A 12,332-nucleotide genomic window follows, 5' to 3' on the forward strand; every position below is an offset into this window, starting at 1 on the left:
AAAATCCATTTTAATGGAGACTTATCGACAGGCCGTCCTTTCTCTGCTATGCTGGACTCTGTTTTTGCGACTGTGCTTAAGAAACCAGATGCGTGACAGCGAGCCGCAATGGGAGAAAAAGGCAAACAGGATTTACTAGCCAAGTTCACAGCCATGAGACGCAGGACCATCATGCACCTTTCTCTCTCTGAACCATGGATATCTGTGCATGCATGGACAAAGCCTCAAAGTCAGTCAGAGGGCTTCATATTAGGGGCGGGGCTCGGCAAATTGGCATCTGATAGACAAGTGGACGAAGCCAATTAAAATCAAAAACATATCCAATTGGTCATCTGTCACTGAGACAATGATGCACTATTTGGTCGACTCAGAGACTGTAACTGTATTGTATTAAGTCTTTCCTTCCAAGCCATGAGTTCCCAATGTCCAGCTGGTCAAGATGGGTTTGGTTAAGGAGTGAGTTAAGAATCTGGGGAGAGAGCGGCGGTGGGGGGGGGGGGGGGGATGAGTGGAAGGGCAGCCGAGTGATCGGTTGTGGTTTTAGGGGGCGGGGTTTGTTACGATGGGTGGGTCTTTTGAAGTCTGACCTGGGACATTGTTAACATAGCAACCATCCACAAGCAAGTGGCCATCCTTGGGATCGCAGAGGGGAGGTAAGTAGGGGGTGTAGGAGGCACTGGCTCTAACATAGCGCCAGACGCAGCCTGTCGGGAGATGAAGATGGAAAAGGAAGACCACATCAAACATAGGGAGGACTCCACGTGAGAGAGAGAAAGAGGAGAGCGGGGCAGATAGAGAGACAGAGGCAGGGAGAGGAAGACAGAAAGTAGAAGAGACACAGAGAGAGAACTCTGGCAAGATAGCGGGGGGGGGGGGAGAGACGGCAAAATGCAGGACAAAAAGAGAAGGGCGCGATAGGAAGTGGCAATACTGGAAAACAACCTGAACAAAACTTCATCATTTCCTTTTTGAGTCTTAAGATGAATAAACAAACACATGATAACATATTCTAGATCCGGCCAGTTTGACGAAACAGTTTACACTGGAGTCTGTCCCAGTAGATGTTCAGTAGAAAGCAGGGAGAAAACCTGGACAGGGTGCCAGTCCATCGCAGGGCCCACACACACACAGTTACTCAAACACCAATCACAACTACGCGCAATTTGAAGACTCTCATTCACTACACACACTACACACAGGTCTTCGGACTGTGGAAGAAAACCAGAGAAACCAGAAGAACCCTACACAAACACAGGGAAAACATGCAAACTCTGCATGGATGGGCTGGAATCGAACCCAGGACCCTCATCCTGTGGGGCAACACTGCTAACCAAGAGGCCACTGTGGGGCCCCAATGGGAAGACCAACATTTTAATATACAGAAAACGTTTGGCTCAAGACATCATAACAAAACATATCAGCATCGATATTTAAAAACCTAATCGTGCCAAATATTTGAAACAGAAACCTGCCCATGACAGTAAGTGACAACAAACTGATGACTATGAACTACTGTAAATAAGCCCTACAGACTGACATGGTTAAGAGTCTTACATCTGTTTGATGTTTGTATTAATTGTATTAAATAATTAGCATGGTTAGATGACCAGATTGCCAAGGGCAAGAAGCAGGAGAAGGGGACAACAGAGAGAGAGGGGGGGGGGAGAGAGAGAGAGAGAGAGAGAGAGAGAGAGAGAGAGAGAGAGAGAGAGAGAGAGAGAGAGAGAGAGAGAGAGAGAGAGAGAGAGAGAGAAGCAGGGACAACCCTCCGATCTAAAAAGTAGGCCCTCAAAAAAGAGGACAGATTTACAGACGGGACTGGTTGTGTTTTACACTTGATCCTTACGCTGTGTTCCCACCAAACGCTAAGCGAAATTTCGCCTCGCTTTACGTGTGCGAGTTTGATCACAGGATCGTTTGTTTTTATTCGCGTTACGCGAGTTTGGCCGCAGGATCGAGTACGCGAACCCGCGACGATCAGCTCGTCCTCCATTATCTGACTCAACAGGACGTCAGGAGAATCTCAACGCTGATAGGCTTTCACGACACAGCGTCACGCAAATTTTTCAATCAAGTTGAATATTTTCAACTCGTGCGAATACGCGAATGACCTGAAATTCACGTTTTCGCATCACGCGAATTCACGTCTATACATTGACTTTATATGTAATCTCATCATGTGAAAAAATTGCTTCGCGTTTGGTGTGAACACAACATTAGACTACCGACTACCTTGAGTTACGCTGGCCTAGTGGTTACCACTGTTGCCTCACAGCATAAAGGTTCTGGGTTCGAACCCCAGGCCATCCCAGGTCCTTTCTTTGTGGAGTTTGCATGTTCTCCCCGTGTCTGTGGGTTTGCTCCAGTTTCCCCCCACCATCAGAAGACATGCATGTTAGGTTAATACGCCTGTCTGTGCCCCTGAGGAAGGCATGGCAAGAAGTACTGGAGTCGGTCCCCGGGGGGCTGTACGGCGGCCGCCCACTGTTTTCAGTGTGCATGTTGGGATGGCAGAGGAGGAATTTCTCCACTGGGATTAATAAAGTACATCTTATCTTATCGGGTGGAGAGCGACAGGTGTTGGCTCGCTTGCTGAATGAGCCAGCAGGGGCCGCTGTAACACACTGTGAACCATCCTGTTTGAACACGCCTCAGACCTCACAGAGGCCTTGAGGGAAAGTAACCAACCAAACAATGGATACACACAGCTCCTTAACAATGACCGCGGTAAATTTGACATTTTCAGCGCCGCACTAGAGAACGCATCAGGAAGACACACCAGTAAGACGATGAGAGGTGTAGAGGAGGTAGGGAATGAAACAAGCGCAGGGTGGCTGTGGCATTAAAGAGCAAGTGAGAAGGGAGCCAGGGATGAGTGTTCTGGATCCTACACATGGAGGGGGGTGGGGGTTCTAGGGGTCAGTGACTAAACTGATTATTTTGCCAACAGCGTAGCCTATAGGTTCTACTAAGTCCCTCTGTTTACACAAGGAACGGACATTAAGGAGGTATCGAGGACGTGGTGGAAGTTTCTAAGATCATGTGGAGATGTGAGGTAACAGAGGGCAAAGGAAACCTGTGCAGAAGTTAAACTTTAACAGGTTTATATGACTAGACGGAGAGTGAGCGAGAGAGAGAGAGAGAGAGAGAGAGAGAGAGAGAGAGAGAGAGAGACTCAATCATGACAGAAAGGTTGATGAAAGGATGGTGAGTTGTGACAAGGACGCCAAAGCAGTTAGTACACACATGCTAAGATGCATTTACTGGCATATAAATGTTCTCTGACAGACCCAGGCCAGCAAACCTACACCCTCCTGGCCTTAAATACAGTAAATGATCACACATCTAAAGAGCCAAACAAAACACGTAAGAACTTTTCAAACAAATCTGCACTCTTTCAAGATAAATTATAGTGCGCTTCTTATGATTTTTTAGATTATATATTGAAAATGATGTTAAATTCCACACTGGGTTTGGGGGTAGGTTGTGTCAGGGTCATCCCAGGTTGGATATACTTTTAGTTAAAGTTAGTCAGAGTCCATTTCTTATGCCAGTCAAACATACACATTCAATAAACATTATGTCACTACTGATAAATGAGAATACAGGCATGGGCAGAGCTATATATGATCTACATGTGGTAAATATTGTCCCCCCCCCCCCCCAGGCCTACAATATCTGCCTTTAAACTCTGCTCCATGCCCTTCAGTCAAAAACGTGCAGTCAAATCCCTCTGGATAATGAAATGGTCAGTTAAGGTAGTGTCTCTCAACATGTTTCATGTGTTAATACTAGTCTACTTGTCTTACGCCTACAAAACGCTAACTTCATCTCTAGTCTTTGCTATACAAAGCATTCTATCAGCGTACCAGTGCACACTGATCAGCCAAAACATTAAAACTGCCTGCCTAATACTGTGTGGGTCCCCCTCGTGCCACCAAAACAGCTCTGACCCATCGAGGCATGGACTCCACAAGACCTCTGAAGGTGTCCTCTGGTATCTGACACCAAGACGTTATCGGCAGATCCTTTAGGTCCCATAAGTTGCGAGGTGGGGCCTCCATGAATCCGACTTTATTTTCCAGCACATCCCACAGGTGCTCGACCAGATTGAGATCTGGGGAATTTGGAGGCCAAGGCAACACCTTGAACTCTTTTGTCATGTTCCTCAAACCATTTCTGAACAATTTTTGCAGCGTGGCAGGGCACATTATCCTGCTGAAAGAGGCCGCTGCCATCAGGGAATACCATTGCAATAAAGGTGTGAACCTGGTCTGCAACAATGTTTTAGGTAGGTGGTATGTGTCAAAGTAACATCCACATGAATGTCGGGCCACAAGGTTTCCCAGCAGAACACTGCTCAGAGCATCATACTGCCTCCGTTGGCTTGCCTTCTTCCCATAGTGCATCCTGGTGCCATCTCTTCCCCAGGTAAACGACGCACATGCACTCAGCTGTCCACATGATATAAAAGAAAACGTGATTCATCAGACCAGGACACCTCCCTTTCACTGCTCTGTATTCCAGTTCTGATGCTCATATACCCGTTGTAGGCACTTTCAGCAGTGGACAGGGGTCATCATGGGTCTCTGACCCGTCTGCGGCTATGCAGCCCCATACACAGCAAGCTGCGATGCACTGTGTGTTCTGACAGTTGTCTATCATAGCCAGCTTTAACTTTCTCAGCAATTTAAGCTACAGTAGCTCTTCTGTGGGATCGGATCAGACCGGCTAGCTTTCTCTTCCCATGCAAATCAATGAGCCCTGGTCGCCGTCAACCCAGTCGCCGGTTCACCGGTTGTCCTTTCTTGGACCGCTTTTGGTAGGTACTGACCACGGCATACTGGTAAGACCCCACAAGACCTGCCGTTTTGGAGATGCTATGACCCAGTCATCTATCGAGCCATCACAATTTGACCCTTATCGAAGTTGCTCAGATCCTTACGCTTGCCCATTTTTCCTGTTTCCAACACATCAACTTAAAGAACTAATGGTTCCCTTGCTGCCTAATGTATCCCACCCCTTGACCAGTGCCACTGTAATGAGATCATCAATGTTATTCACTTACCTGTCAGTGGTTTTAATGGTTTGGCTGATCGGTGTGTATACTAACACAGGCATTGAATTTAGAGTGTGAAAGTGCCATTTTGCTCCCGAGTGATTAAGGGCTGAAGTTACTGGGGGCTTCATTTTTGTGAGAAACTTATTAATAGCCATGCCAATTTCAAACATTAGTTCTCTGTCATTCATGGACGTAACACTGTGAGTGGACTGAGCTGCGGTATGTGTCACTGTGTCAAGTGTGGAAAATTTAACTGACCTCACTTGTTAGGTGTGTTTGTGAACTTGCACTTACGTTTGAGTATCTAACAGACAATCATACACGTAACACTTTCCTGCAAAAACAAATGGCTGGTATCCTAAAGCACGTGACAAATGAAGAAGGCGTAACCAAAACAGCAATAGGATAGATGCCAAGGAATCCATACGTTCAGGTCAGCTGTAACTCACCGTCTTGGTGGACACGCATCGCTGAGGCTGTGATGTCAGTTGTGACATTAAAGTATGGCAGCCACAGGTCCTTGGGACAACAAAAACAAAAAACAAATAAACAAACAAAACAAAATCTCAGCACTTTTTCTATTGATTTTCTCCCTTTTATATCTCAATTTAACAAGTCCAATTCCCTAGTTCTCCTCTGGTCCCGCCAATTGCACAATGGTGGTTTGGGAGCGCCTAGACTAGCCACATGCATCCTCTGATAAACGTGGAGTTGCTGACTGCGTCTTTTCCCCTGAGACCTGAAGGTTTCTCCAGAGGAATGTAATGCATGTTTGAAGCAAAATAACACAAGTACATATTTCTCTGTTTAAACACTTAACTATGAACTTTCATGATTACTTGAGGTTGCATTCAGCACTGGGGATTGGCACAACTCCTGACATTCTCTGCTGAGATGTCTCTGCGCTAGCTCTTGCTCCTCATGTTTGACTGAAGGCCATGTTAAATTGTGACCAGTCAAAACACACCAACAAGGCAGTAATTGGAGCTAGCCAGTGATATATCAAGATAAGCAGAGGCTACTCGCAAAAAGAAATGATCACGCAGTTACAACCAAGTATGCAGACACATACCCTGAGTGACGCTGGTGCCAAACAGGGGCAGGAAAAAGTGTGTGAGTGCGATAGGAATGTATCTGATTAAGCCACTTGTGCATCATAGTAAAGTTCTACACCTTTTTTTGTTGGTATAACCTATAAAAAAGGGTCTTGCATTGTCCCTTAAGAACTTACTGTTTGTCCTACATCTGGACTGTTAGCATCTAGTCACACTAGCTGTTTCTTCTGGCTCTTCTACAGCTATGCAGGAGCCCACTACCAGTAGGCGCCACTAGTTACAAAGATGGGACACAATACCTCTGCTGGCTCCTCCACCCAAGAGCACCACCAATTCGCCAACGTCTTTTTAAGTCAACACTGATGCATTGCTCATGCCAACATACTGGTTTTGCCGGGGTTTTACGAGTAGAGCTGAGCGAAGTAAAAACAAACTATAATGTCGGGCGATATTGAGAAGATGTGCCATCTAATGCTTGACAACGGCTTGACAAGTGATAGTCCGGCCTGTGGCGCTGATCGGCTAATCATTAGTCCCCAGCGGCGATTATTGGATAATGGCTTTTTCAGCTGAGAAACAGCTGTTTCACGTCATGATGCCAGACCAGAAGAATCAGTCAACTTGGTGGTGTGGATGGATTCAAAGCACTGGACCCAGGCGATCTCACCTCAGCTTGCTTATCTTGGAACACTTTGTAGATGCTGGCATTGAAGGCTGAGCCAGAAAACATGGAGGTGATGGGATAAGTCAAGTCCAGTACCGTTTTGAACACTGAGTTCATTGCCTAAAACAAAAACAAAAGGGTCAGACAGACTGCAAAATGGAGAGAAAAGAAGCGAGAAAGCATTTATGTACATTCAGTTGTGACAAAACCAACACGTTCTTTCTTAATTTGCTACTTAACATTGTTTTTTTTTTGTTTTGATAGAACTGAAAGCTGCATCCAGAAAACATTGGGAGTGGTGTTATCAGACATTTAGAAAGCATGATTGTGTAGCACAGAGAGGTGTTCACCTTCGACCATTCTCTAGCTCTCTGTTTTGTTCGGACAGCGCTCCTCTCTTCAGCGTACAAGGCTCCTATGAATGAGCCAATGGAGGTCCCGCCAACAATGTCAATGGGAATTCCTGCCTCTTCCATAGCCTTGATCACTCCTACATGGGAGCACCCTCTGCAGGAGATAAAGCGATAACCAATTAACCGTTTGCACTGACTGACAGCAATACACCAATGTGTGGTCAGATGACTGCCAATATTGCCTGAAAACATCAAGAAGTTGAATATAAAGAAGAGAATATTAATAAATATTCACTGGTGTGTTTGTGTCAAAATGGCTACATGCTACCAGCTAGTAAAAGTCAAGTCAAATTTATTTGTATAACCCTAAATTACAATTTAGTCCCAGACGGCTTTACAATTACATGTCAGATATAGCTGAAATTTCCAAAGCATGTAGTGGCTGGCGTTTCTGACAATCAAGAACAAAACCTATTTGGTGGTCACTTCTCACCTGGCACCCCCTCCACCAAGCACCAGCGCGATGCTGTTGCCGGTTAGGACCCGAGCCAGTCGAGAGAAATCACTGTGTCTGTCTGCAGTCTTCTCAAACACCTTCTCATACAGCTCCCTCTGCAGACAAGGTCAAAATGAATTAAAAAAAAGGATCAATCCCAGGTGCACAATTTACCAACTCAGGACTAGCACCGCTAGTTTCAAGACAATGCATCAAGACACTACCAAGCAGCAAATCACAGCAGTTTTCTGAGAAAAATTATCTGTTAAATACTTTTCTACATTGTCTAGTATTCCTCTTAAAATTCAATGATATTTTACAATTACACTGCAGACATATGTAGAGACAGCCTTCCAGACTTAGTTCTTTCAACCAAGAGTTTGAAGAGACCAACAATGAACCTCACCGTGCCCTCACAATAGATGCAATCATAACTGAACAATTGTATCTGATGGATTGTTTATTCAAGTAAAGAGGGGGATGTAATCTAGGAGGAATGGGAGGGCAAAGGAGTGCCATCCATGTTGTTGTTGTACTCTTCTTTCTTTATGTTGTGTTTGAGAATGTTAGACATATCAGTCAAAGTGATCACACAATATGACAAATACTCCCGAGGCCCTGGAGCAACAGTGTTTGCAAGAAAAGAGCCAAGTAAATAGAGAAGAGAAAGAAGAACAGGTGGTTAAGTCTATGGAGCCTCCAATACCAGTCTTGTGGGGCTGCGTCTAGAGAAGACCCTGCGGGGACACTTAAGGTGGATGTGTCCGGAACACCAACTGCGCATATTGAGCCACTCTACGGTCCTGGAGGGGCCCGGCCCGTCCTCTCTGTGTAGGATTACCAGCTGCTTCAGGGCCCGGACTGCGGTGTTCTCCAGCATCTGCTCCAACTGGAGGATTTGGGTGGTTGGGGAAGTGAGACACAGGGGGTGGGGGGAGGGGATGAGGGGTTTATGTAGATCTATTGTAGATCACATTCGTGAATCAGTGCAGTCTCTTTTCCCTAGATTTCCTAAGTCAAACGCTAAGAATGTTGAGGAAAACTTTATAAAAAGTACCAAATGTTCATATTTAAATGTCTTGATTACTTTGCTTTATGCTCAAGGAAGGAAAGCAAATAGCATGAAACAGCGAGAACCTGATCACTTTGTCTCTGGGTGGGTACTTTGGTAAATGATAAAAATAAACTTGTCCCATAAGACAGAGTAGCTTCCTGCTATCCCAACAACCCCGCCACCCAGCCCACCTGTCCAAGGGCTGGTTCCTGGTCCCCTAGTCCCACGATTAGGATGCAGTCAGCCTGTCGAATGCAGCGCTGTGTCCAGGGGGACATGCTGCAGTCTGTCTGGTACAGGACTATTCGGTTGATGTCCTCTTGCTGGGCCAACCAGCCAGACAAACGGTACTCATGGATACTAACAGAAAGAGGAGGGGACGTGTTGTTAGCAGGGATGATAAAAATAAGCGGTGGAGAACAAGAGGGGACCAGAAATTGACAAGAGCAATCTTATAGACAACCAGTGACCGAGGGGATGGAGACAGCAGAGAAGATTAAGAGTACATGTGCAAGGTAAATAAGAATGCAGGGGACAAGTGGAAAAAGACAACCTAGTGTAAGGCATGAAGAATTTAAAGACTAGGTATTAAGGTTTGAGGGGGAAGATTTTTGAGGGAATTTTCTGGCTGTTGTCACCAAACTGACCTATCCAAAGCAGAAGCACCCAGTCGCTCTCTGATGATGTCACTTGTTAGCAGCAGAGTGGGTCCTGAACATCAGAACAGAGACAGAAAAGTCTAGTCATGGACCATACACTAAGACCAGTTTGGCAACAATCTATAATATACCATGTTTATTTCAATCTGCTTTGGCATTAGTAGACTGGGTGAGCTTGATTTAGCCGTCTAATTTGGCTTTTAAACATAAGCGCTTACTTCTCAAATCATAAGTATCAACTATTCAAATAAATAAATGTCTATAATCCATTTTAGCCTAATGCCTGACCTGGATATTAATCAACAAACTCTGAAACAAGGGCTGTTGGGTTTGATAGGCATTGTGAAATCTACCAATGGCACTGAGGGCATGGCTAAGCTCCAGGTTGAAGGCGTTGATTGGCACCTCATCACAGACAGGCAGGACAGCCACGGTGGAGAGGTTGCTGGCGGGGTTGGTGACATCAGGGCTGGTCGTCACACTGGACAGACCCAGGGCTGAACCTAGAACAAAGGACCCCAGAGGGTGACAGAATTTGAGTTATTTAGTTACATTGGCGGTCTTCCCCTCAAGTGTCTTCATAAACGTCAACTGGTCCAGAATTCAGCTGCCCGTATCATTACCAGAACTCCTTCCATAGATCATATCACTCCTGTTCTTCAGCAACTCCATTGGCTCCCTGTTAAATACCACATTGACTTCAAGATCCTGCTTCTCACCTTTAAGGCCCTTAATAACCTAGCTCCTTCATATCTTTCTGAACTCCTTCATATCCACACGCCCTCCTGCACTCTCAGATCCTCTTCTGCTCTCCAACTCACTAAACCATGGGCCCGCTTGACTTCCACGGGGTCTAGAGCCTTCAGTCATTCTGCCCCCCGCCTATGGAACTCTCCCCCACAAGACATTCACAATATTGACTCTCTTTCAACCTTCACATCCCATCTCAAAACGCACCTTTTCAAACTGGCATATTCAGTCTGATCCACGCTTAATTGAGTTTTTTGCAAAAAAAAAAAATGTTTTGGGGGGGGGGGGTATTTCTTTCCCCTTTTTTCCCCCAGTTGTATCCAGCCAATTACCCCAATCTTCTGAGCCTTCCTGGTTGCTGCTCCACCCCCTCTGCTGATCCGGGGAGGGCTGCAGACTACTGTACTACTCCCACTGTTTGGAAAATCCTGGTTACCCCTTATTCATTACCTTGCTTGTGCAACTAGCCAATCCTACAATCAATATATTTCACTACTAATCAACTACTGAGCAGTAGAGGGATGGGGAGGGACTTTTTATTTTTATTTTGTATTCGGTTAAGCTGGTTTGTACCGTTAATATGCAATATGTTATATTCATGTAATACCTGTTTTGCATTAAGCATCTGTTGCTGTTTAGTACTCTGTTGTTTTTCTTTTTGTTTACCATATGTTGTATATACTTGAAAAATGAGCACTGGATATCATATATGTACATGTATGAACTAACTGCTCAAAAAAAAAAGTATACATTTGTATCGCACATTATTACTGTTACACACACTGTTCTCCTGAACAGGTCTTAAATGAGCCAACATCGTAGGCCCTCTCTTTATGCATCAATAAATGATTGGTTTACTTGGTTCACAGGTCTGGCACACAAAAATGGTAAACATTACATTAGCATTACCATCCTTGTAACCTCACCTGAGAATGGACCTCTACCCTGCTGCAGGTTCCCCAAGATCTTCTGGCCCAGCAAGTGGATCAGCCTTGTCACCACCTGAAGTCAGAGTTCAAACATCAGCCCAATCCCAACCGGACATGAACCTAAACCCAGCCTGGAATTTCAGAGTGGTGCTTAAGTACTCCTGCTGACCTGTGGGTATCGCCTCTTGATGTTATTGAGTGTCCCCTCGGGCAGTTTAACCAGCTCTGTATCTCTGACCGCATGGACTGTAGTAGCTCTTGGCTGTCTGGTCAAAGCTTCCACCTGTACCAAAATAACATTAGATGCAATTTTTCCTCATCAGTTTAATGCCAGCAACAAAACAAAACTTTCAAATAGGACATCAGAACTGAATCACATAGCATTATCAAATTAAGCGTTTTAAATAAGTTGCTAAACAAAGTTAGAGACTTGGATCCCAAACCGTTTGGATTTAGTTCCGAAATGAGTGCTATAGAAAAGTCAGTCATGGAAAAATATCTCGGAACATATATCAGTTTTATTTTCCATTGCATTTCATAAACAGTGAAGCATTTCTTGCCATCGCGAATAGCATGCAAGACTGAACATGGTACCGATATTGATTTAAGGTGCAAAAAGTGGTATTATATAAATTATTTTTCTAATGCATAGGATTATCAACTCTGTGATTTTCAAAAGTAAACTTGCTGCTGGTGTGAGTGAACGGAGTGGGAGGGAGAGGTTGAGGAGGCGAGCAAAATTAAGTGCCGATGAATTGATATTTATCCTAAAGTGCAATTCAGGGGCAGGAGGAGCATACAAGTACAGGAGGGGCGCATGCTCTAGGAGGTCCCTGATGATTCGGCTGAATTTGGTTCGCCTGGTTGTTCTTGTTAATTTACACGTTTTCATCTCCCTGTTTCAGTTTAAAACCAAAGACCGAGTACTCTAAAGTGTATAACCCTGATGACTGAGCACTCAGCGAGACACGGCCTTGTTCTCACCACTCCGATGAGATCTCCCCTGCCATACTCCCCCACCAGCTCCTTCTTGCCATTCGCCTTGCGGATGACCGAACGTAGACGGCCGTTCAGAACAATGTACGTGCAGTCTGACTGGTCATCCTGCCTGTTGGCAAAGGACAGGGCAACAGAAATCAGAAGAAATCTCTGTTTATTTATACACAGGCATGGTTTAGGTACTCTGAATGCAGTAAGGAGTTATTTTTGAGCTCACGTTTGTAGATAATTCAACTGGTTAACTTGAACTGATCAAAACAACAGTACACTTGTACATGGACAGTTCTGCTCTAAAAAATGAGTAAAATTAA

General features: G+C 45.0%; 1 protein-coding gene across 5 annotated transcripts in view; it reads right to left on the reverse strand.

Moving 5' to 3' along the window:
* Positions 1-12,332, reverse strand: part of pnpla6 (patatin-like phospholipase domain containing 6) — a 106,180-nt gene that overhangs the window by 20,621 nt on the left and 73,227 nt on the right. For all 5 annotated transcript variants that reach the window (XM_056279466.1, XM_056279467.1, XM_056279465.1 and 2 more), the window contains 11 exons: positions 12,007-12,130; positions 11,192-11,305; positions 11,020-11,095; positions 9,697-9,846; positions 9,332-9,395; positions 8,876-9,044; positions 8,337-8,519; positions 7,628-7,746; positions 7,132-7,288; positions 6,785-6,901; positions 5,512-5,581 (listed from right to left, as the gene is read on the reverse strand). In XM_056279466.1, coding sequence (XP_056135441.1) covers positions 5,512-5,581; positions 6,785-6,901; positions 7,132-7,288; positions 7,628-7,746; positions 8,337-8,519; positions 8,876-9,044; positions 9,332-9,395; positions 9,697-9,846; positions 11,020-11,095; positions 11,192-11,305; positions 12,007-12,130 — 1,343 coding nt within the window. The remainder of the gene's footprint in view (positions 1-5,511; positions 5,582-6,784; positions 6,902-7,131; positions 7,289-7,627; positions 7,747-8,336; positions 8,520-8,875; positions 9,045-9,331; positions 9,396-9,696; positions 9,847-11,019; positions 11,096-11,191; positions 11,306-12,006; positions 12,131-12,332) is intronic.

The sequence above is a fragment of the Lampris incognitus genome, chromosome 5 (genome assembly GCF_029633865.1).
Source record: "Lampris incognitus isolate fLamInc1 chromosome 5, fLamInc1.hap2, whole genome shotgun sequence".
Lineage (NCBI taxonomy): Eukaryota > Metazoa > Chordata > Actinopteri > Lampriformes > Lampridae > Lampris > Lampris incognitus.